Source organism: Elephas maximus, chromosome 6 (genome assembly GCF_024166365.1).
Source record: "Elephas maximus indicus isolate mEleMax1 chromosome 6, mEleMax1 primary haplotype, whole genome shotgun sequence".
Taxonomy (NCBI): Eukaryota; Metazoa; Chordata; class Mammalia; order Proboscidea; family Elephantidae; genus Elephas; species Elephas maximus.
This window is the reverse complement of record NC_064824.1, coordinates 19203510-19228474: the sequence shown is the minus strand read 5'-3', so window position 1 is coordinate 19228474 and position 24965 is coordinate 19203510. Positions and strand designations below refer to the sequence as shown.

General features: G+C 41.5%; 1 protein-coding gene across 9 annotated transcripts in view; it reads left to right on the top strand.

Annotated features, from left to right (window-relative positions):
• EPB41L5 (erythrocyte membrane protein band 4.1 like 5) overlaps positions 1-24391 on the top strand; it is a 221259-nt gene extending 196868 nt beyond the window's left edge. The window contains exons 23-26 of one of the 9 annotated variants that reach the window (XR_007518074.1): positions 47-88; positions 412-545; positions 18831-19001; positions 20462-24389. Coding sequence is in view for 6 of the 9 variants with exons in the window: in XM_049889156.1 (XP_049745113.1) it covers positions 47-88; positions 412-545; positions 2813-2912 (276 nt within the window). In the remaining 3 variants the exon portion in view is untranslated. Of the gene's footprint in view, positions 1-46; positions 89-411; positions 546-2812; positions 2945-18830 lie in introns of those variants that run through there. The other 8 variants (XR_007518075.1, XM_049889155.1, XM_049889157.1 and 5 more) reach the window with 8 other exon arrangements.
• Positions 24392-24965: the final 574 nt, after the last annotated feature.

The window sequence follows — 24965 nt, the reverse complement described above, 5'->3', positions numbered from 1 at the left end:
CAATGTCAGTCTTCTTTAAAGTAAATACATATGTAAATTTTTTTAGGTGTCTTCACCATCCATGATCACACCCCGCTGGATTGTGCCAGTAAGTTCATGATTTTTGTCATTTTTCTTTTGGTTACGCATTCAAAGTGAGATCTGAAGTTGACCATCAGGTTCTCGTTTTTCCTTAAAAATGGAAGGCTTGTTACCAGAGCTCTGTAACTGAGCTTTAATGGCTTCAAACTAGTGACTTTTCTGTTCGTAAATGCTTAGGGTGACAAACTCAACAACAAAAAAATCTGAGGTGAAGGATGGTAAGGAAAAAACACTGTGGTCACCCTGCTCTTGAGTGAAGGTGGTTTGGAGCTGAAGTGCTGGGTGGACACTGTTGCCTCTTTGTTCAGACATGTTGTGTATTTCCCGCAGCAGAGTCGTGTCATTTCTAATGGACTTGCAGGAAACGGAATGTCCTTGTCTGGGAAGGAGGGACATGATAATAAAGAAGCAATCTCCTCGCTGATCTCCCCGCCAGCACCGTTCTTGGTCGATGCTGTGACTAGGTGAGGAAATTCATTACAGTTCTTAGACATTTGTTAGGAGGAAAAAATAATAATATTAAATACATATGTATAAGCAACATGGTCAGTTCTTTAGTTCAGCTTACTTGAAGTTGGATAAATCTTTTGAGTAATGTTTTCTCCTTTTTCTTGTCAGTCACAGTTTTCTACTAAATTATGAAACAGACCTTCCTTATTATGGTTTCTTTACAAAGTTATCTTTGCTAGGTGTTACGGAGTGAATTGTGTCCCCCCAAAATGTGTGTAAATTTGGCTAGGCCATGATTCCCATGATTGTCCACCATTTTGTGATCTGATGTGATTTTCCTGTGTGTTGTAAATCCTGTTTCTATTATGTTAATGAGGCAGGACTTAATCTCCACGATTAGGTTGTGTTTTAAGTCAATCTCTTTTGAGATATAAAAGAAGCGAGTAGAGAGATAGGGGGACCTCATACCACCAAGAAAGAAGCATCGGGAACATAGCATGTCCTTTGGACCTAGGGTCTCTGTACTGAGAAGCTCCTCCATCAGAGGAAGATTGAGAACAAGGGCCTTCCCCCAGAGCTGACAAAGAGAAAAAGCCTTCCCCTGGAGCTGGCACCTGAATTCAGACTTCTGGCTTCCTAGACTATGAAAGAATAAATTTCTGTTTGTTAAAGTCATAAATGCTAGGGCAGATGTGGGCAGAGAGGCCCAAGGGGCCGAGGAGTCAAGGAACCAGGGGCCTCAAAGGGTGGAGTTGCCACTCAGATGGACCAGGAGAATGGGGCCGCATAAAGCAGAGGGAGCAGAGCTGCCGTTCCAGCGGGCCTGGAAGGCAGAGCTGAAGCCCTGGGCCAGGGGGCCTCCACTCAGAATCTGGGAAGTGTGGTCAATACCTAGAGTCTAGAGGACAGGACTATTGTTTAAATGGTCCCAGAAAACAAGCCTTGAGGGATAATGTAATATGTTCTGCTGACTTGCATGGTACCTGTTATCCCTTCTTTCCCTCCAGTTTCTCCCATTCGTAATGGAAATGTCTAGCTTGTGCATGTTCCACCATTGAGCTTTGGAAGCAGATAACTTGTATTCTAGGTTTCACAGATGAAGAAGGATTTTTGGATTTTGAACTTGGAGTGATTTAAGAGTCTTGCTATAATATGGGGTGGATATGCTTTACATGTGACAAGGACATGAATTTGGGAGGGCCGAAGGACGAAATGTCGTAAATTGAATTGTCTCCCAAAAATATCTGTCAGCTTGGCTAGACCATGATTCCCAGTATTGTGTGGTTGTCCACCATTTTGTCATCTGATGTGATTTTCCTACATGTTATAAGTCTTACCTTTATGATATTAATGAGGTGGGATTATTGGCAGATATGTTAATGAGGCGGGACTCAGTCTACAAGATTAGATTGTGTCTTAAGTCAGTCTTAAGTGAGCAGAGAAACAGGTGACCTCCTACAACCAAGAAGGTAGTGCCAGGAGCAGAGCATGTCTTTTGGACCTGCGGTCCCTGCACTGAGAAGCTCCTAGACCAGGGGAAGATGTATGACAAGGACCTTCCTCCAGAGCCAAGAGAGAGAAAGCCTTACCCTGGAGCTGGTGTCCTAAATTTGGACTTCTAGCCAGCTAGTCTGTGAGGGAATAAACTTCTGCCATCCACTTGTGGTATTTTTGTTACAGTAGCACTAGATGACTAAGACACTAGGTGAAGACTTTAACAGGCTTATCTTTAAAGATATATATTTGTTTTTAAATCAAGTTGTATCTCTTTTCTTTGAAGCTTTACTTATCATGCCTACTTATCTGGATGGTAGTCAGTGATGAATGGTGTTGTCCATCAGTACAGATGAAGAGACAGTGTGAGGGTGGCTAGGAGATTGTCAGGGTGAGGGCTTCTAGAGAACTTTTACTGACAGCTCTTTCAGCCCATTTTACTATATTCCTTGCCACAAAAAAATTGGACTCAAAAGAGCTTGCTTTGTTCAGCATCTTGCTGTTCAACTTTTGATTGCTGGGATCATAAAAAGTTTTTTTTCTTCACCTATTTTGCAAAAGATTTATAATTGCCTTCATGCTCACCTTACACCTGTTCTCTAGTTATGCCTTTGCTTTCTCATGTCCTCCTGATATTATGAAGCGGGTCAATTGCAGTAACTGCTTTTTCTTAGAGATAATGAGGAAAAAATGATTAGAGATGATTAACTTAAGAGAAATTGATAGCTTAATTTAAAATTGCTCTATTACCACCACAGTTTTTAAAGTAAAATTATTATTCATTCAGCAGGCATTGCTTGGATCTGGCACTGAAGATAGCAGTGAACAAGACAGACATGGGACCTGTCTTTGGGGAGCTTGCAACTACAATGTTAGTTGTCAAGTAGCACTTTACACAATGTTTTTTTTATAGTGCTTTAGGTGAAAGTTTATAGCGCAAGTTAATTTCTCATATAAAAACTTATACACATATTGTTACGTGACACTAGTTGCAGTCCCCACAATGTGACAGCACACTCCCCTTTTCCACCCCAGATTCCTTGTGTCCATTCAGCCAGTTACGATCCCTTCCTGCCTTTTCATTAGTTTCCGGGCAGGAGCCACTCACTTGGTCTCATGTATCCAGTTGAACTAAGAAAGCACTCTCCTCACGAGTGTTATTTTTTTGTTTTATACTCCAGTCTAATCTTTGTCTGAAGAGTGGGCTTCAGGAATGGTTTCAGCTCTGGGTTAACAGAGCATCCGGGGGTCATAGTTTTGGGGGTTCCTCCAGTCTCTGTCAGACCATTAAGTCTGGTCTTTATATGTGAATTTGAGTTCTCTGCACTTTTCTTCTGCTCTGTCCAGGACTCTCTGTTGTGTTCCCTGTCAGGGCAGTCATTGGTGGTAGCTGGGCACCATTGGTCTCAGGGTGATGGAGCCTCTGGTTTACGTGGACCTTTTCTCTCTTGAGCTAATATTTTCCTAGTATTTTTGGTGTTCTTTGTTCTCCTTTGCTCCAGGTGGGTTGGGACCAATTGATGTATCTTACATGACCGCTCCCAAACCTTTAAGATCCCAAACACCACTCATCAAAGTGAGATGCAGAACGTTTTCTTAATAAACTTCGTTATGCTGGTTGACCTCGATGTCCCCTGAAACTACGGTCTCCAGGCCCCAGTACCAGCTACACTGTCTCTCAAAGTGTTTGGTTGTGTTCAGGAAATTTCTTAGCATTTGGTTTAGTCTAGTTGTGCTGACTTCCCCTGTATTATGTATTGTCCTTCCCTCACCTATGATGATTCTTGTCTACTATCTAGTTAGTGAATTCCCCTTTGCTCTCTCCCCCACCTCGTAACCGTCAAAGAATACCTTCTTCTGTGTTTAAACTTTTTCTTGAGTTTTTATAATAGTGGTCTCATACAATATTTGTCCTTTTGCAGCTGACTAATTTCACTCAGCATAATGCCCTCCAAATTCATCCATGTCGTAACGTGTTTCCTGGATTCATCCTTGTTCTTTATCATTGCATAATATTCCATTGTGTGTATGTACCATCATTTGTTTATCTGTTCATCCATTGATGGGCACCTAGGTTGTTTCCATCTTTTTGCTATTGTGAACAGTGCTGTAATGACTATGGGTGTGCATATATCTGTTTATGTAATGGCTCTATGTCTCTAAGGAGTAGGATTGTTGGATTGTATGGAACTGCTGTTTCTTTTTAAGGAAACGCCAAATCGATTTCCAAAGTGATTGTACCATTTTACATTCCCACCAGCAGTGCATAAGTGTTCCAGTCTCTCCACAACCTCCCCAACATTTATTATTTTCTGTTTTTTGGATTCGTGCCGGCCTTGTTGGGGTGTGATGGAATCTCGTTGTAGTTTTAATTTGCATTTCCTTAATGGCTAATTATCCTGAGCATTTCCTCAGGTATTTGTTAGCTGCCTAAAGGTCTTCTTTGGTGAACTGTCTGTTCGTATCCTTTGCCCATTTTTTTTTCTCTCTCTCTTTTTTTTTTTTAATCGTGCTTTAAGTGAAATTTTACAGTTCAAGTTAGTTTCTCATACAAAAATTTATACACACATTGTTACGTGATCCTAGTTGCTCTCCTTGGAATGTGACAGCATACTTCTCCTTTCCGCCCCCGATTTCCTGTGTCCATTCAACCAGCTCCTGTCCCCTTCTTCCCCCTCCTCTCGCCTCCAGACAGGAGTTGCCCATTTAGTGTCATGTATCTACTTGAGCTAAGAAGCACTCTCTTCACGAGTATCATTTTATGTCTTACAGTCCAGTCTAATTGTCTGAAGAGTTGGCTTTGGGAACGGTTCCAGTTCTGGGCTAACAGAGAGTCCAGGGGCTGTGTCTTCTGGGGTTCCTCCAGTCTCAGACCATTAAGTCTGGTCTTTTTACTAGAACTTTAGTTGTGCACCCCACGTTTCTCCAGCTCCGTCAGGGCAGTCATTGGTGTTAGCTGGGCACCATCTAGTTCTTCTGGTCTCAGGCTGATGGATCCTCTGGTTTATGTGGCCCTTTCTGCCTCTTGGGCTAAGATTTTCCTTATGTCTTTGTTGTTTTTCATTCTCCTTTGCTGCAAGTGAGTTGGGACCAATTGATGCATCTTAGATGGCCGCTCGCTAGCTTTTAAGATCCCAGATGCTATTCACGAAAGTAGGATGCAGAACATTTTCTTTTTTTTAATTTTTATTGTGCTTTAAGTGAAAGTTTACAAATCAAGTCAGTCTCTTATACAAAAATTTATATACACCTTGCTATATACTCCTAATTTCTCTCCCCCTAATGAGACAGCCCACTCCTTCCTTCCACTCTCTCTTTACATGTCCATTCCACCAGCTTCTAACCCCCTCTTCCCTCTCATCTCCCCTCCAGATAGGAGATGTCAACATAGTCTCAAGTGTCTACTTGATCCAAGAGGCTCATTCTTCACCAGCATCTTTTTAGAACATTTTCTTAATAAACTTTGTTATGCCGGTTGTCCTAGAAGTCCCCTTCAACCCTGGTCCCCAGACCCCCACCCCTGCTCCTCTGTCCCTTGAAGTGTTTGGTTGTATTCAGGAAACTTCTTAGCTTTTGGTTTAGTCCTGTTGTGCTGATTTCCCCTATATTGTGTGTTGTCCTTCCCTTCACCTAAGGTAATTCTTTTCTACTATCTAGTGACTATCCCTTCCCCTCCTTCCCTACCCTCGTAACGATCAAAGAATGTTTTCTTCTGTATTTAAACCTTTTCTTGAGTTCTTATAATAGTGGTCTTATACAATATTTGTCCTTTTGTGACTAATTTCACTTAGCATAATGCCTTCCAGATTCATCCATGTTCTGAGATGTTTTGCGGATTCATCTTCGTTCTTTATTTTTGGGTATTTTTCCCTTGTGTGAATGTACCATAATTTGTTTATCTGTTCGTCAGTTGATGGGCACCTGGGTTGTTTCCATCATTTTGCTATCGTGAACAGTGCTACAGTGAATATGGGAGTGATGTATCTATTGTATGATTGCTCTTACTTCTCCAGGATATATTCCAAGGAGTGGGATTGCTGGATCATATGGCAGTTCTATTTCCAGCTTTTTACGGAAGTGCCAAATCAATTTCCAAAGTGGTTGTACCATTTTACATTCCCACCAGCAGTATGAGTGTTCCAGCCTCTCCACAACTTCTCCAGCAGTTATTATTTTGTGTTTTTTGGATTAATGCCAGCCTTGTTGGGGTGAGATGGCATCTCATTGTAGTTTTGATTTACATTTCTTTAATGGCTAATGATCCTGAGCAGTTCCTCAGGTATCTATTAGCCGCCTGAATGACTTCTTTGATGAAGTGTCTGTTCATATCTTTTGCCCATTTTTTAATTGGGTTATTTGTTATTTTGTTGTTGAGGTTTTCCAGTATCTTGTAGATTTTAGAGATTAGACGCCGATCAGATGTATTGTAGCCAAAAATATTTTCCCAGCCTGTAGGTTGTCTTTTTTGATGAAGTCTTTTGATGAGCATAAGTGTTTGATTTTTAGGAGCTCCCAGTTGTCTGGAGTTGTCTAGTTTCACTTCCGGTGTTTGTGCATTGTTAGTAGTGTTTTTTGTTCTGTTTATACCACGTTTTGGGGTTCTTGTGTATGTTGTTGTGTTGTTATTGTCAGGAGCCGTCGATTCGGTTCCGACTCATAGCAACCCCATGCACAACAGAAAGAAACAGTGCCCAGTCCTGCACCACCCTTACAATCATTGTTATGCTTGAGCTCATTGTTGCAGCCACTGTGTCCACCTTGTTGAGGGTCTTCCTCTTTTCCGCTGACCCTGTACTCTGACAAGCATGATGTCCTTCTCCAGGGACTGATCCCTCCTGACAACATGTCCAAAGTATGTAAGACGCAGTCTCGCCATCCTTGCTTCCAAGGAGCATTCTGGCCGCACTTCTTCCAAGACAGATTTGTTCATTCTTTTGGCAGTCCATAGTATATTCAAAATTCTTCACCAGCACCACAATTCAAAGGTGTCAACTCTTCTTCGGTCTTCCTTATTCATTGTCCAGCTTTCACATGCATACAATGTGATTGAAAATACCATGGCTTGGGTCAGGCGCACCTTAGTCTTCAGGATTATGTTTTTGCTTTTCAACACTTTGAAGAGGTCCTTTGTAGCAGATTGACCAAATGGAATGTGTCTTGATTTCTTGACTGCCGCTTTCATGGCTGTTGATTGTGGATCCAAGTAAAATGAAATCCTTGACAACTTCAACCTTTTCTCCGTTTATCATGATGTTGCTTATTGGTCCAGTTGTGAGGATTTTCACTTTCTTTATGTTGAGGTGTAATCCATACTGAAGGCTGTGGTCTTTGATCTTCATTAGTAAGTGCTTCAAGTCCTCTTCACTTTCAGCAAGCAAGGTTGCTTCATCTGCATAACGCAAGTTGTTAATGAGTTTTCCTCCAATCCTGATGCCCCATTCTTCTTCATACAGTCCAGCTTCTTGTCTTATTTGTTCAGCATACAGATTAAATAGGTATGGTGAAAGGATACAACCCTGACACACACCTGTCCTGACTAAACCAATCAGTATCCCCTTGTTCTGTCCGAACAACTACCTCTTGATCTGTGTAAAGGTTCCTCATGAGCACAATTAAGTGTTCTGGAATTCCCATTCTTCACAGTGTTATCCATAGTTGGTTATGATCCACACAGTTGAATGCCTTTGCATAGTCAATAAAACACAGGTAAACATCCTTCTGGTATTCTCTGCTTTCAGTCAGGATCCATCTGACATCAGCAATGATATCCCTGGTTCCACGTCCTCTTCTGAAACCGGCCTGAATTTCTGGCAGTTCCCTGTCGATATATTGCTGCAGCCATTTTTGAATGATCTTCAGCAAAATTTTGCTTGCGTGTGATATTAATGATATTGTTCAATAATTTTCACATTCAGTTGGATCACCTTTCTTGGGAATAGGCATAAATATGGATCTTTTCCAGTGAGTTGGCCAGGAAGCTGTCTTCCATATTTCTTGGCATAGATGAGTGAGCACCTCCAGCGCTGCATGTGTTTGTTGAAACATCTCAATTGATATTCCATCAATTCCTGGAGCCGTGTTTTTCACCAATGCCTTCAGAGCAGCTTGGACTTCTTCCTTCAGTACCATCTGTTCCTGATCATATGCCACCTCTTGAAATGGTTGAATATCGATTAATTCTTTTTAGTATAGTGACTCTGTGTAATCCTTCCATCCTCTTTTGATGCTTCCTGCGTCATTTAATATTTTCCCCATGGAATCTTTCACTGTTGCAACTCAAGGCTTGAATTTTTTCTCCAGTTCTTTCAGCTTGAGAAACGCCGAGCGTGTTCTTCCCTTTTGGTTTTCCATCTCCAGCTCTTTAAAAAAAAAAAAAAAAAAAAAAGGTGTCATTATAATACTTTACTTTGTCTTCTTGAGAGGCCCTTTGAAATCTTCTGTTCAGTTCTTTCACTTCATCAATTCTTCCTTTTGCTTTAGCTGCTCGACGCTCAAGAGCAAGTTTCAGAGTCTCTGCTGACATCCATCTTGGTCTTTTCTTTCTTGTCTTTTCAGTGACCTCTTGCATTCTTCATGGGTGATGTCCTTGATGTCATTCCACAGCTCGTCTAGCCTGTGGTCACTAGTGTTCAATGCGTCAAATCTTTTCTTGAGATGGTCTCTAAATTCAGGTGGGATATACTCAAGGTCATATTTTGGCTCTCGTGGACTTGCTCTGATTTTCTTCGGTTTTAGCTTGAACTTGCATATGAGCGATTGATGATCTCTTCCACAGTCGGCCCCTTGCATTGTTCTGACTGATGATATTGAGCTTTTCCATTGTCTCTTTCCACAGATGTAGTCAATTTGATTTCTGTGTGTTCAGTCTGGCGAGGTCCATGCGTATAGTCGCGGTTATGTTGGTGAAAGAAGGTATTTGCAATGAAGAAGTTGTTGGTCTTGCAAAATTCTGGCATTCGATCTCCAGCATTGTTTCTATCAGCAAGGCCATTATTTTCCAACTACTGATCCTTCTTCTTTGTTTCCAACTTTCGTATTCAAATCGCCAGTAATTATCAATGCATCTTGATTGCATGTTCTATCAATTTCAGACTGCAGCCGCCGATAAAAATCTTCCATTTCTTCATCTTTGGCCCTAGTGGTTGGTGCGTAAATTTGTATAATAGTCGTATTAACTGGTCTTCCTTGTAGGCATGTGGATATTATCCTGTCACTGACAGTGTTGTACTTCAGGATATATCTTAAAACGTTCTTTTTGACGATGAATGCAACACCAGTCCTTTTCGAGTTCTTATTCCCAGCATAGTAGACTATATAATTGTCCAATTCAGAATGGCCAATACCAGTCCATTTCAGCTCACTAATGCCTAAGATATCAATGTTTATGTGTTCCAATTTCATTTCTGATGATTTCCAGTTTTCCTAGATTCATACTTCGTACATTCCAGGTTCCGATTATTAATGGATGTTTGCAGCTGTTTCTTTTCATTTTGAGCCATACCACATCAGCAAATGAAGGTCCCGAAAGCTTTGCTCCATCCATGTCATTAAGGTCGACTTTACTTTGAGAAGGCAGCTCTTCCCCAGTCTTCTTTTGAGTGCCTTCCATCCTGGGGAGCTCATCTTCCAGCAGTATATCAGACAATATTCCGCTGCTATTCATAAGGTTTTCACTAGCTGATGCTTTTCAGAAGTAGACAGCTGGGTCCTTCTTCCTAGCCTTTCTTAGTCTGGAAGCTCAGCTGAAACCTGTCCTCCGCAGGTGACCCTGCTGGTATCTGAATACCAGTGGCATAGCTTCCACTGGTATTCTTGTGTATAAGATCCCTATTTTTTCTTCCATGATCTTTATCATTTTAGATTTCATGTTTGGTCTTTGATCCATTTTGAGTTAGTTTTGTTCATGGTGTGACGTTTGGGTCTAGCTTCATTTTTTTGCAGATGGATATCTAGTTATGCCAGCACCATTTTTTAAAGAGTCTGTGTTTTCCCCAATTAACAGACTTTGGGCCTTTGTCAAATATCACCGTGCTCATCGGTGGATGATTTTACATCTGGGCTCTCAGTGCTGCTCCAGTGGTCTGTGTATCTGTTGTTGTAGCAGTACCAGGCTGTTTTGACTACCATCACAGTATAATAGGTTCTAATATCAGGTAATGTGAAGCCTCCCACTGTGTTCTTCTTCAGTGATGCCTTACTTATCTGGGACCTCTTTCCTTCCCATACGAAGTTGGTGATTTGTATCTCCATCTCGTTAAAAAATTACCATTGGATTTGGATCAGGACTGAATTGTATCTGTAGATGGCTTTGGGTAGAATAGACATTTTCACAATGTTGAGACTTCCTATCCGTAAGCAAGGTATGTTTTTCCACTTACATAGGTGTCTTTTGGTTTCTTGCAGTAGTTTTCTTTGTGTAAGTCTTTTATGTTTCTGGTTAGATTTATTTCTAAGTATTTTATCTTTTTAGGGGCTATTGTAAATGGTATTGATTTGGTGTTTTCCTCTTCGAAGTTCTCTTTGTTGGTGTAGAAGAATCCAACTGATTTTTGTATGTTTGTCTTATATCCTTATACTTTGCTGAAATCTTCTATTAGTTCCAGCAGTTTTCTTGTGGATTTTTTAGGGTTTTCTGTGTATAAGATCATATCATCTGCAAATAGAGATACTCTTTCTTCTTCCTACCAATCTGGATGCCCTTTATTTCTTTTTCTAGCCTAATTGCTCTGGCTAGGGCCTCCAGCACAGTGTTGAATAAGAGTGGTGATAAAGGGCATCCTTGTCTGGTTCCTGATCTCAAAGGGAATGCTTTCAGACTCCCTCCATTTAGAATGGTATTGGCTGTTGGCTTTGCATAAATGCCCTTTATTATGTTGAGGAGCTTCCCTTCTATTCCTGTTTTGCTAAGAGTTTTTATCATGAATGTGTGTTGAACTTTGTCAAATGGCGTTTTCTGCATCAGTTGATAAGATCATGTGGCTTTTGTCTTTTGTTCTATTTATGTGATGGATTACATTGATTGTTTTTCTAATGTTGAACCATCCCTGCATACCTGGTGTGAATCCCACTTGGTCATGGTGAATTATTTTTTTGATATGTTGTAGAATTCTATTGGCTAGAATTTTGTTGGGGATTTCTGCATCCATGTTCATGAGGAATATTGGTCTGTAATTTTCTTTTTTTGTTTTGTCTTTAGCTGGCTTTGGTATCAGGATTATGCTGGCTTCATAGAATGAGTTTGGAAGTACTCTATCCTTTTTTATGCTCTGAAGTATCTTTAGTAGTAGTGGTGTTAACTCTTCTCTGAAAGTTTGGTAGAATCCTCCAGTGAAATCATCAGGGCCCAGACTTTTTTGTGTTGGGACTTTTTTAATTACCTTTTCAATCTCTTCTTTTGTTATAGGTTTATTTAGTTGTTCTACCTCTGTTTGTATTAGTTTAGGTAGGTAGTATGTTTCTAGAAATTTGTTCATTTCCTCTAGGTTTCAAATTTGTTAGAGCACAGTTTTTCATAGTATCCTGTTATGATTCTTTTAATTTCTGTTGGGTCTGTTGTGATACTGCCCATCTCATTTCTTATTCGGGTTATTTGCTTCTTCGCCTGTTTTTCTTTAGTCAGTTTGGCCAGTAGTTTATCTATTTTGTTGATCTTTTCAAAGAACCAACTGCTGTTCTTATTAACCCTGTCAGTTGTCTTTCTATTTGCCATTTCATTTAGTCCTGCTCTAATTTTTATTAATTGCTTTCTTTTTGTGCCCAAGGGCTTCTTTTGCTGCTCTCTTTGTATTTGTTTGAGTTGTAGGGTTAATGTTTTGATTTTGGCCTTTTCTTCATTTTGGATGTGTGCATTTATTTATATAAATTGACCTCTGAGCACTGCTTTTGCTGTGTCCCAAAGGTTCTGGTAGGATGTGTTTTCAGTCTCATTTGATTCTGTGAATTTCTTTATTCTGTCCTTAATTTTGTCTATAACCCAGTAGTTTTTGAGCAAGGTATTATTTAGTTTCCAAGTGTTTTATTTCTTTTCCTTTCTTTTTCTGTTATTAACTTCTGCTTTTATGGCTTTATGGTCAGAAAAGATGCTTTGTAATATTTCAGTGCTTTGAATTCTGTTAAGGCTTGCCTTATGGCCTACCGTGTGGTCTATTTTGGAGAATGTTTTGTGTGCACTGGAAAAGAAAGTATACTTGGCTGCTGTTGGGTGGAGTGTTCTACATATGTCTGTGAGATCAGGTTGGTTGATTGTAGCATTTAGATCTTCTGTGTCTTTACTGAGCATCTTTCTGGATGTTCTGTCCTTCACTGAAAGTAGTGTATTGAAGTCTCCTCCTATTATTGTGGAACTATCTATCTCACTTTTCAGTGCTATTAGAGTTTGTTTTATGTATTTTGGATCCCTGTTGTTGGGTGTGTAAATACTTATTATGGTTACGTTCTCCTTGTGTATTGACCCTTTAATCGTTATATCATGTACTTCCTTATGCTTTGTGGTGGATTTAACTTTAAAGTCCATTTTGTCCGAAATTACTGTTGCCACTCCTGCTCTTTTTTGTTTGTTGTTTGCTTGATATATTTGTTCCATCGTTTGAGTTTTAGTTTATTTGTGTCTTTAGGCCTAAGGTGTGCCTTTGCATATAGACAGATCGTGTTTTTTAATCTGTTCTGCCACTCTCTTTCTCTTTATTGGTGCATTGAGTCCGTTTACATTCAGCGTAAAAGTATAAGTGCTGACATTTTGATGTCTTTTTTTGTGTGTTGTTGACAGTTTCTTTGTTCCACTTAATTTTCTGTACTGAGTCGTTTTTCTTTATTTTCTTTTCATCTTTTTCATTGTTCATGGTTTTGTATTTACTGAGTCTTTATGTTGTTCCTGTTTTTTATTTCGATGTGTAGGATTGTTAGTTTCCTTTGTGGTTACCTTAATATTTACCTCTATTTTTCTAAGCTTAAACCAATCTTTTATTTCTTTATATGGCCTTGACTTCGTCTCCATATAAAAGATATATGACTACATTTTTTCGTCCCTCTCTTTTTTCATTAATGTTCTCATCTGTTATATATTGACATCTCTGTTTCACTATTTTCAGTGTTTTAGCTTTGATTTATTTTTGTGACTTCCCTATCTGGGTTTATATCTGGTTGCTTTGTCATGTATTCTAGTCTTGGGTCCTGATCTGATGTCAGTGATTTTCTAACTGGAGCACTTCCTCTAGTATTTCTTGTAATTTTGGTTTGGTTTTTGCAAATCCCCTAAACTTCTGTTTATCTGGAAATGCCCTAATTTTTCCATCACATTTGAGAAATAGTTTTGCTGGATATATAATTCTTGGCTGGTATTTTTTTTATCTTCAAGGCTTTATGTATGTCATCCCATTGCCTTCTTGTCTACGTGGTTTCTGCTGAATAGTCCAAGCTTAAGACTAAGCTTATTGACCCTCCTTTGTAGATGACTTTTCATTTGTCCCTAGGCATTCTTAAAATTCTCTCTTTATCTTTGGTTTTGGTAAGTTTGATTATAATATGTCTTGGTGACTTTCTTTCGGGATCTACCTTGTGTGGGGTTCAGTGAGCATCTTGGATAGATATCTTCTCATCTTTCATGATGTCAGGGAAGTTTTCTGCCAAAAATCTTCAACAATTCTCTGTATTTTCTGTTATTCCCTCTCCACCCCCACCCCCCCACCCCCACCCCAGTTCTGGTACTTCAGTCACTCGTAGGTTATTCCTCTTGATAGAGTCCCAGATAATTCTTAGGGTTTCTTTATTTGTTTCAATCCTTTTATCTGATTTTTCCTCAAATAAGTTGGCATCAAGTTCTTTATCTTCAGTCTCACTAATGCTGGCTTCCATTGCCTCAATTCTACTTTTATGATTTTCTGTTGAGTTGTGTAATTCTGAAATTTTATTGTGAATCTTCTGGATTTCTGTTTGCTGTCTCTCTCTGTGGATTCTTGCTGCCTGTTAAATTTGTCGTTGCACTCTTCTGTAATCTTCTTAAGTTCTTCTATTTGTGTGTGTGTTCTTTGCCTTGTTCTGCGTTTTGCCTGATCTCCCTCCTGATCTCTTGAAGAGTTCTGTATGTTAATCTTTTGTATTCTACCTCTGGAAGATTTCTTGATTCTTTGTTTTGGGGGCTTGCTGAAGCCATCATGGTCTGCCTCTTTATGTGATTTGATATTGACAGTTGTCCCCAAGCCATCAGTTAGTTATCATATTTATTTATTTTATGTTTGCTTACTGTGTCCTAGCTTCTTGTTTTGATATGCCCAAGTGGGCTGGTTGTGAGCTAGTCTGATTTTGGCACCATTTACTCTCTAATGTCCTGTCACCAGGCGGTTAGATTTGTTACTAGGTATGTGAGCCCAGGAGTCCATTTACTTTTCTTGTATGTATTCAGCTCAGGTATCTAGATAGTCACCAAGTGTGTGGTGCAGGCTATTACCTGCAGTCTTAGATGGACGTGGGTGATTGGAATAGGCACAGGTATGTGGCTGCTGTAGGGGGTCACGCCCTGAGCAAGACAGGAGGCTGACAGCTGCCCCTGGGTGTCTGGAAAGAAAGCATGTCCCTGTTCCTGAGAGCTCGTAGGTGGGTAGGTTCTGTAGCCGGATTTTGGGCACCCAGTGGTGGTGGTTGTAAGGACTGAGAGGCACCACCTATTCTTCGACCCCTGTTGCAGGTGGCTAGGTGGTGTGGGTGGAGCGACCAGTCCTCAGACCTTTGCCCATTTTTTAATTGGGTTTCCTCTTTGTTGTTGAGGTGTTGCAGTATCTTGTAGATTTTAGAGATTAGACCCTTACTGGATATGTCAGAGGCAAAAAAATTTTCCCCAGTTTGTAGGTTTTCTTTTTACTCTTACAGTGAAGTCTTTTGACGAGCATAATTGTTTCATTTTTAGGAGCTCCCACTTACCTAGTTTCCCTTCTGATGTTGGTGAAATGTTAGTTATGGTTTGTATTCTATTTATGCCAGGTATTAGGGCCCCTGGCCAGCACCATTTATTTGTTAAAAAACTGTCTTTTCCCTAATTAACAGACTTTGGGCCTTTGTCAATATCAGCGTGCTTATAGGTGGATGATTTTATGTCTGGGTTCACAATTCTGTTCCATTGGTCTATGTATCTGTTGTTGTACCAGTACTAGGCTGTTTTGACTACTGTGGCAATATAGTAAGTTCTAAAATCAGCTTACGTGAGTCCTCCCACTTTGTTGTTTTTCAGTAATACTTTACTTATCCAGGACCTCTCCCCGTTCCATATGAAGTTGGTCATTTGTTTCTCCATCTCATTAAAAAATATCGTTGAAATTTGGATCGGGATTGCATTATATCTGTATATCGCTTTGGGTAGAATTGACATTTTCACAGTGTTGAGTCTCCCTATCCATAAGCGTGGTAGGTCTTTTCACTTATGTAGGTATCTCTTGGTTTCTCGCAGTAGTGTCTTGTAGTTTTCTTTGTACAGGTCTTTTATGTCTCTGGTTAGGTTTATTCCTAAGTACTTTATGTTCTTAGGGGCTATTGTAAATGGTATTGATTTGGTGATTTTCTTCTCAAAGTTCTCTTTGTTGGTGTAGAGGAATCCAGCTGACTTTTGTGGTTTATCTTGTATCCTGATACTTTACTCAAATTTAATAGGTTACTTTTCTAAGCATTTTATGCCTAATAATCACCCCTGTAAAAACTGAGATTGCGTTCAGAGGGCCTGGTGGTAGTGCTTTGTGATTGAGTTTACACAATAAAGTGTGAGTTAAGGACTTCCAAATAAAAATTATAGAGGAAAGAAGAGCTTACCTTTACTCCTTCCCAAACCCCGACAAAGTAGTAAGAAAGGAATTAGAGAGGAAAAAAAAATGAGAAATGGGTGGAACAGAATAGTCAGAAGGCAACCCACATGTATACTGGTGCCTGATTTATGGAAGAGGTGATGGCACAGTGCTGTGGGGAGGTGCACTTTTCAGTAAGTCACCTGGACAAGGTAGATAACCATGTGGGAAGGAAATTAATCTTATCATACCCTACCCTATATCATACCCTACCCTATATCATACCCAAATATCTGTTCTGGATAGATTGCAGATCTAAATGTAAAACATGAAATCATGAAGTTTTAAAAGAAAACTTTTAAACATGATGAACAACTCTGTGGCCTTGGATTAGGCGAAGAGTTTTTAAACATGTTACAAGGAGCTCTAGCCATACCGGAAGGATTCATAACTTTGGATTATATCAAGAACTTCTGATCATCAAGATATAATTGCAAGAGTGTGAAAAGGACCAACACAGAGTAAGAGAAAATTTTTGTACACTCGCTCTCTGTGTGTGTGTTGTATGATAAAGGACCCATACCTGGAATATATAAAGAGTTTCTACAGGTGAGTAAAAAAATAATCTGTAGAAAATGCACAAGAGATTGAGTAGGCAGTTCACTAGAGGATATCCAAATGTCCAGGAAGTATATGTGAAAAGGCACACAATTTGACCAGTTACTGGAAATGCAAATTCAAAGCACCATGTGATACAACCAGAATGACTGAAATGAAAAAGACAGAGAGTACCAAGTATTGGTGAAAATATAGGGCAGTAAGAACTCCCATACACTGCTGGTGGGGTTTAAATTTGCATGTTGAAAATAGATTTGTCAGTATCTCCTAAAGTCGAACACACCCAGTGACATAGTGATTCTATCCTTATGTGCATACCTAATAGAAATGCAAATATATGTTCATTAAAAGACATGTACAAGAATTTACTTGAGAGGTGGTTGTTGAAAAGCCAACCCGGAGAGTAATAATTAGAAGCTCTCCACCCCCCAACCCCAGAACCGCCCCTGTGCAAACCCCCCTTCCCTCCTGTCCCTGCAGGCTGTGTTTCACTCCCCTCCCCTCCCAGAGGCACTTGCCGTCTGTACAATCCCGATCCAGCTCTGCTTTACCCATCTCCCCATCCCAGATGCACAGGCCATTGCCCCCGCTCACCAAAAAACCCACTGCCACCAAAAAACCCACTGCTGTTGAGTCGATTCCAACCCTTAGCGGCCCTATGAGACAGAATAGAACTGCCCCATAGGGTTTCCATGGCTATAAATCTTCACGGAAGCAGACTGCCACATCTCCCATGGAGTGTTAGTAGGTCGGAACCTTGGACCTTTGGGTTAGCAGCCAAGCAATTTAAGCTCCTGCCTGCAGGACCCCCCGCCCCCCGCCCCAGAATATAAAAGCATGTACAAGAATGTTTATAGCAGCTGTATACCTAATAGCCCAAGCTGAAAACTTTCCAAGTGCCCAGCATCAGTCAGCTAGGTAAGTGCGGGAATACTCTGTAGCAGTGAGGATTAATGAACTATAGCGGCAGCATAGACAGAGTATATAAACATAATTGTATTATTTTATATTGTTGTATAACAAATCACCACAAACTCAGTGGCTATCTTAGTTATCTAGTGCTGCTATAACAGAAATACCACAAGCGGGTGGCCTTAACAGACAGAAATGCATTTTCTCACAGTTTAGGAAGCAAGAAGTTCGAATTCAGGACTAGCAGGATGGAAGCCACAGTTTTATATAATTTGACCCCAGAAGTGACATTGACTTAGCGCTGTCGGTTAAGCGGTCACATCCTGCCCAAACTCAAAGGGAGGAGATTACATGAGAATGGGAATACCAGGAGATGGGGATCTTTGGGGGCCGTCCTAGAGTCTGCCTGTCGTAATAATGGTAAGCGAAATAAAGTTCAAAAAGACACACAGCTCTTAGAGTTCCCCGTGAGCAGGGCAGTGAGTGGAAAGAGGCCCAGAATGGCTTTAGGTGCTGGTGATGTTGTTTCTTGACCAGTGTGCTGTGTTTGATTTGCAAAAAGTCATCGAGCTGTAAACTCGCCATTTGTGCACCTCAGTGGATGCACGTTAAAACGTATCACGGAGGACAGTTAGAGCCTGGGCTAGTTGTGCATCGGCATCACCTGATGACGCCTCGGTAAAACAAGGGCTGCTGGGCTCTGCCCTCAGAGCCTCCGATGCGTTAAGGTCTAGGCTGGTGCCTGTGAATTTGCATTTCTAACATGTCCCAGGCACCACACTTTGAGAACCAAAACCAAATGCAAACCCACTGCTATCAAGTCGATTCCAACTCACGGTGGCCCCATGTGTTACAGAGTAGAACTTGTAGAACAAGTGGAACTCGGCTGTAATCTTTACGGAAGCAGATCGCTAGGTCTTTCTGGTGCAGGAGGCTACTGTTTGTAAGTCTTGTTAGTACTTCTTGACATTTTAAACTAAGTACATATGTTACTTTGATATTTTAAGTTTTGAAGAAACCAGAATAGATGTCATTACATCCTTGGTCCCTTACACAATGCCATATACTTTTATTTTTCACTACCTTTGACAAAGTAGATTAACTGGTTTACGAACTCAGACACAGCCACCTGGGGCTATAGAAGGAGACCATCTTCCCTTGGTGTTACCTGAGGATATTGCCATCCTGCTGATCACTGTACTATTCTTGATATTTACAATAATATCCTTAACTCATTAAAAAATGATTAAATATATATTTGATGTATTTTATTCAAGGAAGTAGGGGAAATTATGGTATCTGTAGATTTTATTTCAAAACGAGGTGAGCCTTGTTTATCTAGACAGTTACCTTCTGTGGAGTACCGCGTTGTTAGATCAGGCGTTCCTGTGTATTCATTTAGGTCTGTGATTGACTTTCCTCTCAGCATGCCCCACTGGCACTGGTAGAGGAATGCTTGTTGCCCCCACTCAGAACAGCCTCACTGAATAACTCATTCTCTCTTCTGTTCAGCTCTGCTCCAACTTTGGCCACAGAAGCCATCTTGAAGCAGAAGTGTTTACTGACAACTGAGCTCTAAGGGCTTGCACCTTCCCACCTGGAACTGGAATGCCCAGCACTCTCCAGCAGGTCGTCCTGGAATTAATTTCAGCTGGAAGATGTGGGATTCAAGAGCTTGTCCTTGTAGGTAAAAAAGCTCTACCGAGATTTGACTTCAGCTCTATGGAAAAACAGCTACATATTCCGTCCAACTGGAAGAGTTTAATCACACTGCATTTCTAGCCAAATGAGGGAGTCTGGTATTTTTATGTGATTTTCTGAAAGTTGTTAAATTTCTTAAACAAAGAAATTACTTTCCTTGTAGTTTTCTTCGAACTCTTGGTTCCGCCCAGTGGTTGTAACAGTTCATAAGAACTCCGTAACAAGGCCGCCTTCGGTAGTCATCAGCCTTTTGAATGTTACTTTCCTCCCTGTCATCAGAGTGAGTGTCTTTGATCTGAATGCCTGTTAGGGAGATTGCACTTTTCCATCTGTTACCTGGAAATCAGGAATTTCGGAAGTTCCTGAGGACACTATGTAGATAGATTGTTAAAGGCCAGCTCTTTTGTAATTATAACAATACTAAAGAGAAGTTTAGAACTCAGAGGGTTTTCGAATGTCTTCCATACGTTCAACCTCTTAGTGGACTGTTGTGTGCCGTCAAGTCAGTTCTGGCTCAGAGCGACCCTGCAGGACAGAGTAGAACTACCCCCTAGAGTTTCCCAGGCTGTAATCTTTCTGGAAGAAGACTGCCAGGTCTCTTCTCTCACAGAGCCGTTGCTGGGTTTGAATCTCCGACCTTTTGGTTGGCAGCGGAGCTCTTAACCGTTGCACTGCCAGGGCTCCTTTCTTACTGGACTAGCTATCTTAGTACTCCAACTCTGCATCAAGGTAACTGTCACTTTGAGAAGAACTACAGGAGGATCAGTTGGCTGGTCATTTTTTTCATCCCTGCCCCCCCGCAGGAAGCAGCCGTGTGCACTACACACATTCCGTAACTTCTCAGCCTAGAAATTGGGTGAAGGGTGGGTTGCAATTTAAGACACTGTGGGGTGAGAGGCCTGCAGTATTTACTTCATGTTTCCGCACTCCTTCCCACACAGGTGGAGGCTTGCAGGCCAGTTTAGACTCAGTCAAGGAGGGAGCGGCGCACTGCTTTCTAGCTGGACACAGGCTCCAGTTCCTTTCAATATAAATTGAATAAATTTAGAGCTTGCAAACTCTGAAAACAAAACAGACATCAGGACAGAAATAGGGAGTGGGGGCAGAGTATGGGGGATTTCATTTCTTGAATATCTATGCAGCATACTGAAAGAACTCACATTAAATTAGGAACTTTTCATTTAAAAAAGAATTCTCTAGAATTTCCTCATCTCTTTTTGTCTGTACAAAACATTGTATAGGTTCACAAACTTGCCTGGCTAGAGAAAATCTGAGTTCTGAGCCATTTTACTGTTAGTAGTGACTTTGAGCTTTACCTTTTCTTCCCCAAAAAATGTTTCTGGATGCAAAAGTAATACATGCTTGTTATAGAAAATACAGAAAAGTATAAAATAACCACCCATCATACCAACACCTAGAAACAACACTGTTTCTCTTTAAAGCTTTAGAATGAGTGAGGCTGCAACAATGGGCTCAAGCATAGCAACAGTGGTGAGGATGGTGCACTTGTTCTGTCGTGCATAGGGTTGCTGTGAGCCGAAACCGACTCGATGGCACCTAACAACAAACGACAAGGTAAACCTCAGTTGCTTCAAGGAATGAGCATATCTGGAAGCCTTGTTGATGAAGTCATTGTTAATCTCTCGTTATTGGGGACTGATGTTGAGCAATACCTTCAGAAATTTGTTTTGGGGTTTTCTCCCCTATCATGTGTATATAATTGAGCATTTATTTGTACTGCTCAGTGTGAAAGAGCACCAGGTTTTATGATCTTTAGAACTCCGTGGTTTGGACTCTCCTGGGCTCCCTGTAGCATAATCCTGTGCTCAGGCAAATAAGCACTAGTGTCTGGCTGCAGAGCTCAGGAATTTTAATCCTGCACTGTTTCCCAGGGAGCTGGAGAGACAGGGAGCCGCTTTTGCATCAGACAATTTTGTTGGAGGAAAGGAAGTTGGCACTTCATGCTGGCTGCCTCACCTTCCCCATATTATGCCCAGCTTTTGAATTTTAGTGGTGAACATCTTCCCGGTGCTAAGTTGTTAAACACATTTTCTCACAGCTGTAAGTGACACGTGGGACCAGGGGTCTGGCCCAGGACATGTTGTACAGGACCAGCGTACTGACCACCCAAGATGGACTGGAAGGTTAAAGTTGGACTCCCAAGGTTTAAAATGCCTAAATTTCCCATCCAGTTTAGGAGGTAACATCACCCTTACTTTAAACTTTCCAAAATTTAGGAGTGAAGTAGCCAAATGTGTTCCATAATCTTTGTGTCTCCAGGTACTTGCATTCTTGCCAGTCAGAATATTGATAGGAACTTGCTTAAAATTCATTTGAATCTCATGCTAAAAGAAAATGTTTTCGTGCCCTGACGCGAAGTGGTAAACATGGAAATTAATACTTTAATGATGCGTAAGTCCTGGCAGATGAGATACGTGTCCGGTAAAATTTCCTGTCATGTCTGTTGCTGGTGCCACCCCCGAGACGCTGTAAGGGTTCTTCTTGTTCTGCTCACCTGTGAAGTGGGGGCTACTAAGGATGTCTGGGAATGTGTCAGATAAAGAAAACCAAACTCAGTGCCGTCGAGTCAATTCTGACTCATAGCGACCCTACAGATGTGTCGGATAGGGAAGGGGTAATGTCTTTCTCTGCATGTGTGAGTCGGTACAGGGTGCCATCCCAGAGAGAGATTCCAGGTGATAGTGGGAAGAAGGTAGGCTGAAGTGGAGGAAGAGGCAGCTGATGTGGTGCTACAGGCTGGTGACCTTCCAGGCACAGGACTCAATTACAAAAGCTAAAAATCCATCTCACACCTGAATCACCTAGTAAACTAAGTAAAGCTCCGATCCTCTGATGAGGCGAAATAGCCCTACTGACCAGGGCTTTCAACCCTTTTTGAGAATTTGCATTTCCACCCCAGATGTAGTGAATCAGAATCTATATTTTTAGCAAAATACTGAGTTGATTCTTATGTTTAACTTCCTGGCAAATTCTAAGCTGGAAGCATGTTAGAATTGCAGATTCACGGCACGGGTTCGCACCAGGTTTGAAACCCTGCTACTGACTGATCAAAATGAGTGTTAGATGGAGCGAAAGTTTTTTTGTATCTAGATGAGGTTCTGGAAACCCTGATGGCGTAGTGGTGAAGTGCTACGGCAGCTAACGAAAGGGCCGGCAGTTCGAGTCCGCCAGGCGCCCCTTGGAAACTCTATGGGGCAGTTCTACTCTGTTCTGTAGGGTCGCTGTGAGTCGGAATCCACTCAACGACACTGGGTTTGGTTTTTTGGTTTAGATAAGGTTCCCATGCAGTAGTACAATATAGCTAAAAAGAAATATTGACAGCACTTAATTAAGTCAGCATAGAAGGCTGGTAGCACTCCTCCCTTGGAAGGCTGCCTGGAGGTGGTTTACAGCTGTGATAACAGACTCAGGTTGGCAAAAAATGAACAGAAGGCTGCTGTAGCCACAGGGCTCAACCACTCTGCGCTTGCTTTCTTTCCGGACTTTCAGGTACTAGATTTTACTCTGGTAACTCATGAGAAACAAAGATGATAAAATGTAGGACTATTAGCAGAGCTTAAGAAGGTGCTTAGAAAGCGGAGGGTATGCTGTCCTGCAGTTGCCTCCGTGGTCTGGGAGGATTCCAGGGCCTGTTGTTGCCGACAGCTTCCTGGTGGTTGGCCGTGGGCACTGCTGTCACAGCAGTGCTCTGCAGGAGGGTCTGCTGCCCTCCTCGGGGTGGCCAGGCTGCCTTGGGGAGCAGAAAGGGGATAAACCTCAAGTCAGTCCCTTTTATAGCCCCGGGAGGGAAGGGAGAATTGGCATGGGTAGTTTAAAATAAGGCATGTGGCGTTCAGTTATGGGTCTTTGCTCTTCCTCAGAACTTGCAAAATAATAAATGTGATCCTATTTCTTAGTGACTTTTTGTCAGTGGTATCCCCTTTGTCTATAAAGGAAGGGCTCATGTTATTTCATTCCTGCCTTCCTGGAGATTGAGCTTATTTCCTTGGATCTTGAGAAATTCAGACATTTCCTTAGCTGCTTTCCTAAAATTTTTATCTTGTTTCAAAGAAAAGTCCTTTTAAAAACAACTGTCTTTTTTTTAGTCTAATTTTTTGTCTTTACCTTGACTTACCTTTGCACAGTCCCAGAAGTTCTGTGGACATTTAAGGATGAAAGCCCCTGGCTTGTTCCTGGAATCTAGACTGCTTATTCTCTTCTGCTTCTCAGTTCTGACAGGAACCTGTGCCTCTGTCTTCTCTTAGATAAACCCCAAAGTGAAAGCTCGGGTGTCACTTAAGAAATGTTGTCAGAGAGAAATAGCTGGCAGCGACTTATAGAGAAAACTCCTCCGGGTTTTTCTGTCAGTAAGGGTCTTGTCTGTCTCCTCCTTCACAGCAGGGGTCGGCAGACTTGCTGTAAAGACAAGGATGGTAAATATCCTCCCCTCTGATGTTGCAGCACAGATGGTGGTAAACACTGAGCATGGCTGCGTTCCCATAAAATTCTCTTCACAAAAACAGCCGCTGACCTGAGATTTCCAGCGTTGTAAAGTAGTAGAGATGGCTCCCTGGGAGTCAGGTATTCAGAGTGGTGCTGCAGCCAGTCACCTGTCACTTGGAGGCACCCAGCATTTCTAGACCTTGGAGTCCTCATTCTCGCTTGCAGTCTGGACAGGGTGTAGTCATGTGCTCCTGGCTCTTAGAGCCTTTGAGGTGAGAGCTCACTAATTTTTATTCACTTGTACTCAGCCTTTTAGTCGCTTAGAAATCTAGAATTCTTGCACACTGAAGAATGTGCATTTCTGTATTATTTGTCTTTTTTTTTTTCATTTCCCTCTCAAAAATGTAAGCACTGTAGTTCTTGAATGATTAGAAGAAAGTTGGAAATTTTTCCCATTAGCCCCCTGGATGAGAAAATGTGTTTGGCTTATAGAAGTTTGCCCTGAGCTGAACTCTGCTGTGTTAACATGTTAACAGAGCTGTGCCTGTTTCCCAGTTCTGAAAGGTGGGGTCCGGAAGTCCCTGCTCTGTCACAGGGAACAGTAACGCAGTCACTCCTCAGGATCTCTATCAGAGAGCTGGCCTGCTAATAGCGCGGGTCCCCTGCTCCTTCTTTCTCCATGTCTGGGTATGTTAGGTGGTTAGGAGGACCTCACTGTTTTGTGTTTACTTTTTATATATGTAATGCTTTGCAATAGCTTTTATAGTGTAATTTATTTTTATATCAAGTGCACTGTTCACGTGTTCACAGTTTTCTACAACTTGTATTAAAAGCACTGCACTGGACTGTGAGTTTGTACACTGAAATGAGAACTGTAGATTGGACCCCACTCAAATAAAGCTTTTGTGAAAGAAACCTCATGTTCTTAGGAGCTGTTTCAGTTTCTTCGATGTGCGATGCCTTTTCCTCTCCTCGGCAGCCTGGCTAGACCAGACTCACGGTTAGCAGGAGCCTGAGAGAGGCGGGAGCTGGAAGTGGTGGCCGTGAGTAGAGGCAGCATCACGGTTCCCAGTGTTCATTTCAGGATGTGTGGTGTAGATTTGGGAGTAGAGGCATTCTCAAAATTTAAAAACCACATTGGTCATACCCAGCATATCCCAGAGGGGACAGTGGTCATTGGAAGGAGGCTGCATGGCACAATAGAAAGCACTGGCTTTGGGAGTCAAAACCAGGCTCTACTTCTTGTTACCCAGGAGGCCTTGAATGAATTATTTAACAAATCTGTGCCTCACTTCCCTTGTCAGAAAGATGGGCATGATACACGCAGCGTACAGTACAGTGTCTGGTGGAGAGTCGGTCAGCACAGCCCTCTTCTTTCCTTCGCGGCCCCCTCTCCTGCTTTCTCTAGGTTTACATTGGGCCACCCAGGGAGGAACAGTGCTGCCTGGGCTTTTTCATACCTCTGCTAGGCAGGGTAAGACTACACCATAAGAATATAAGCAG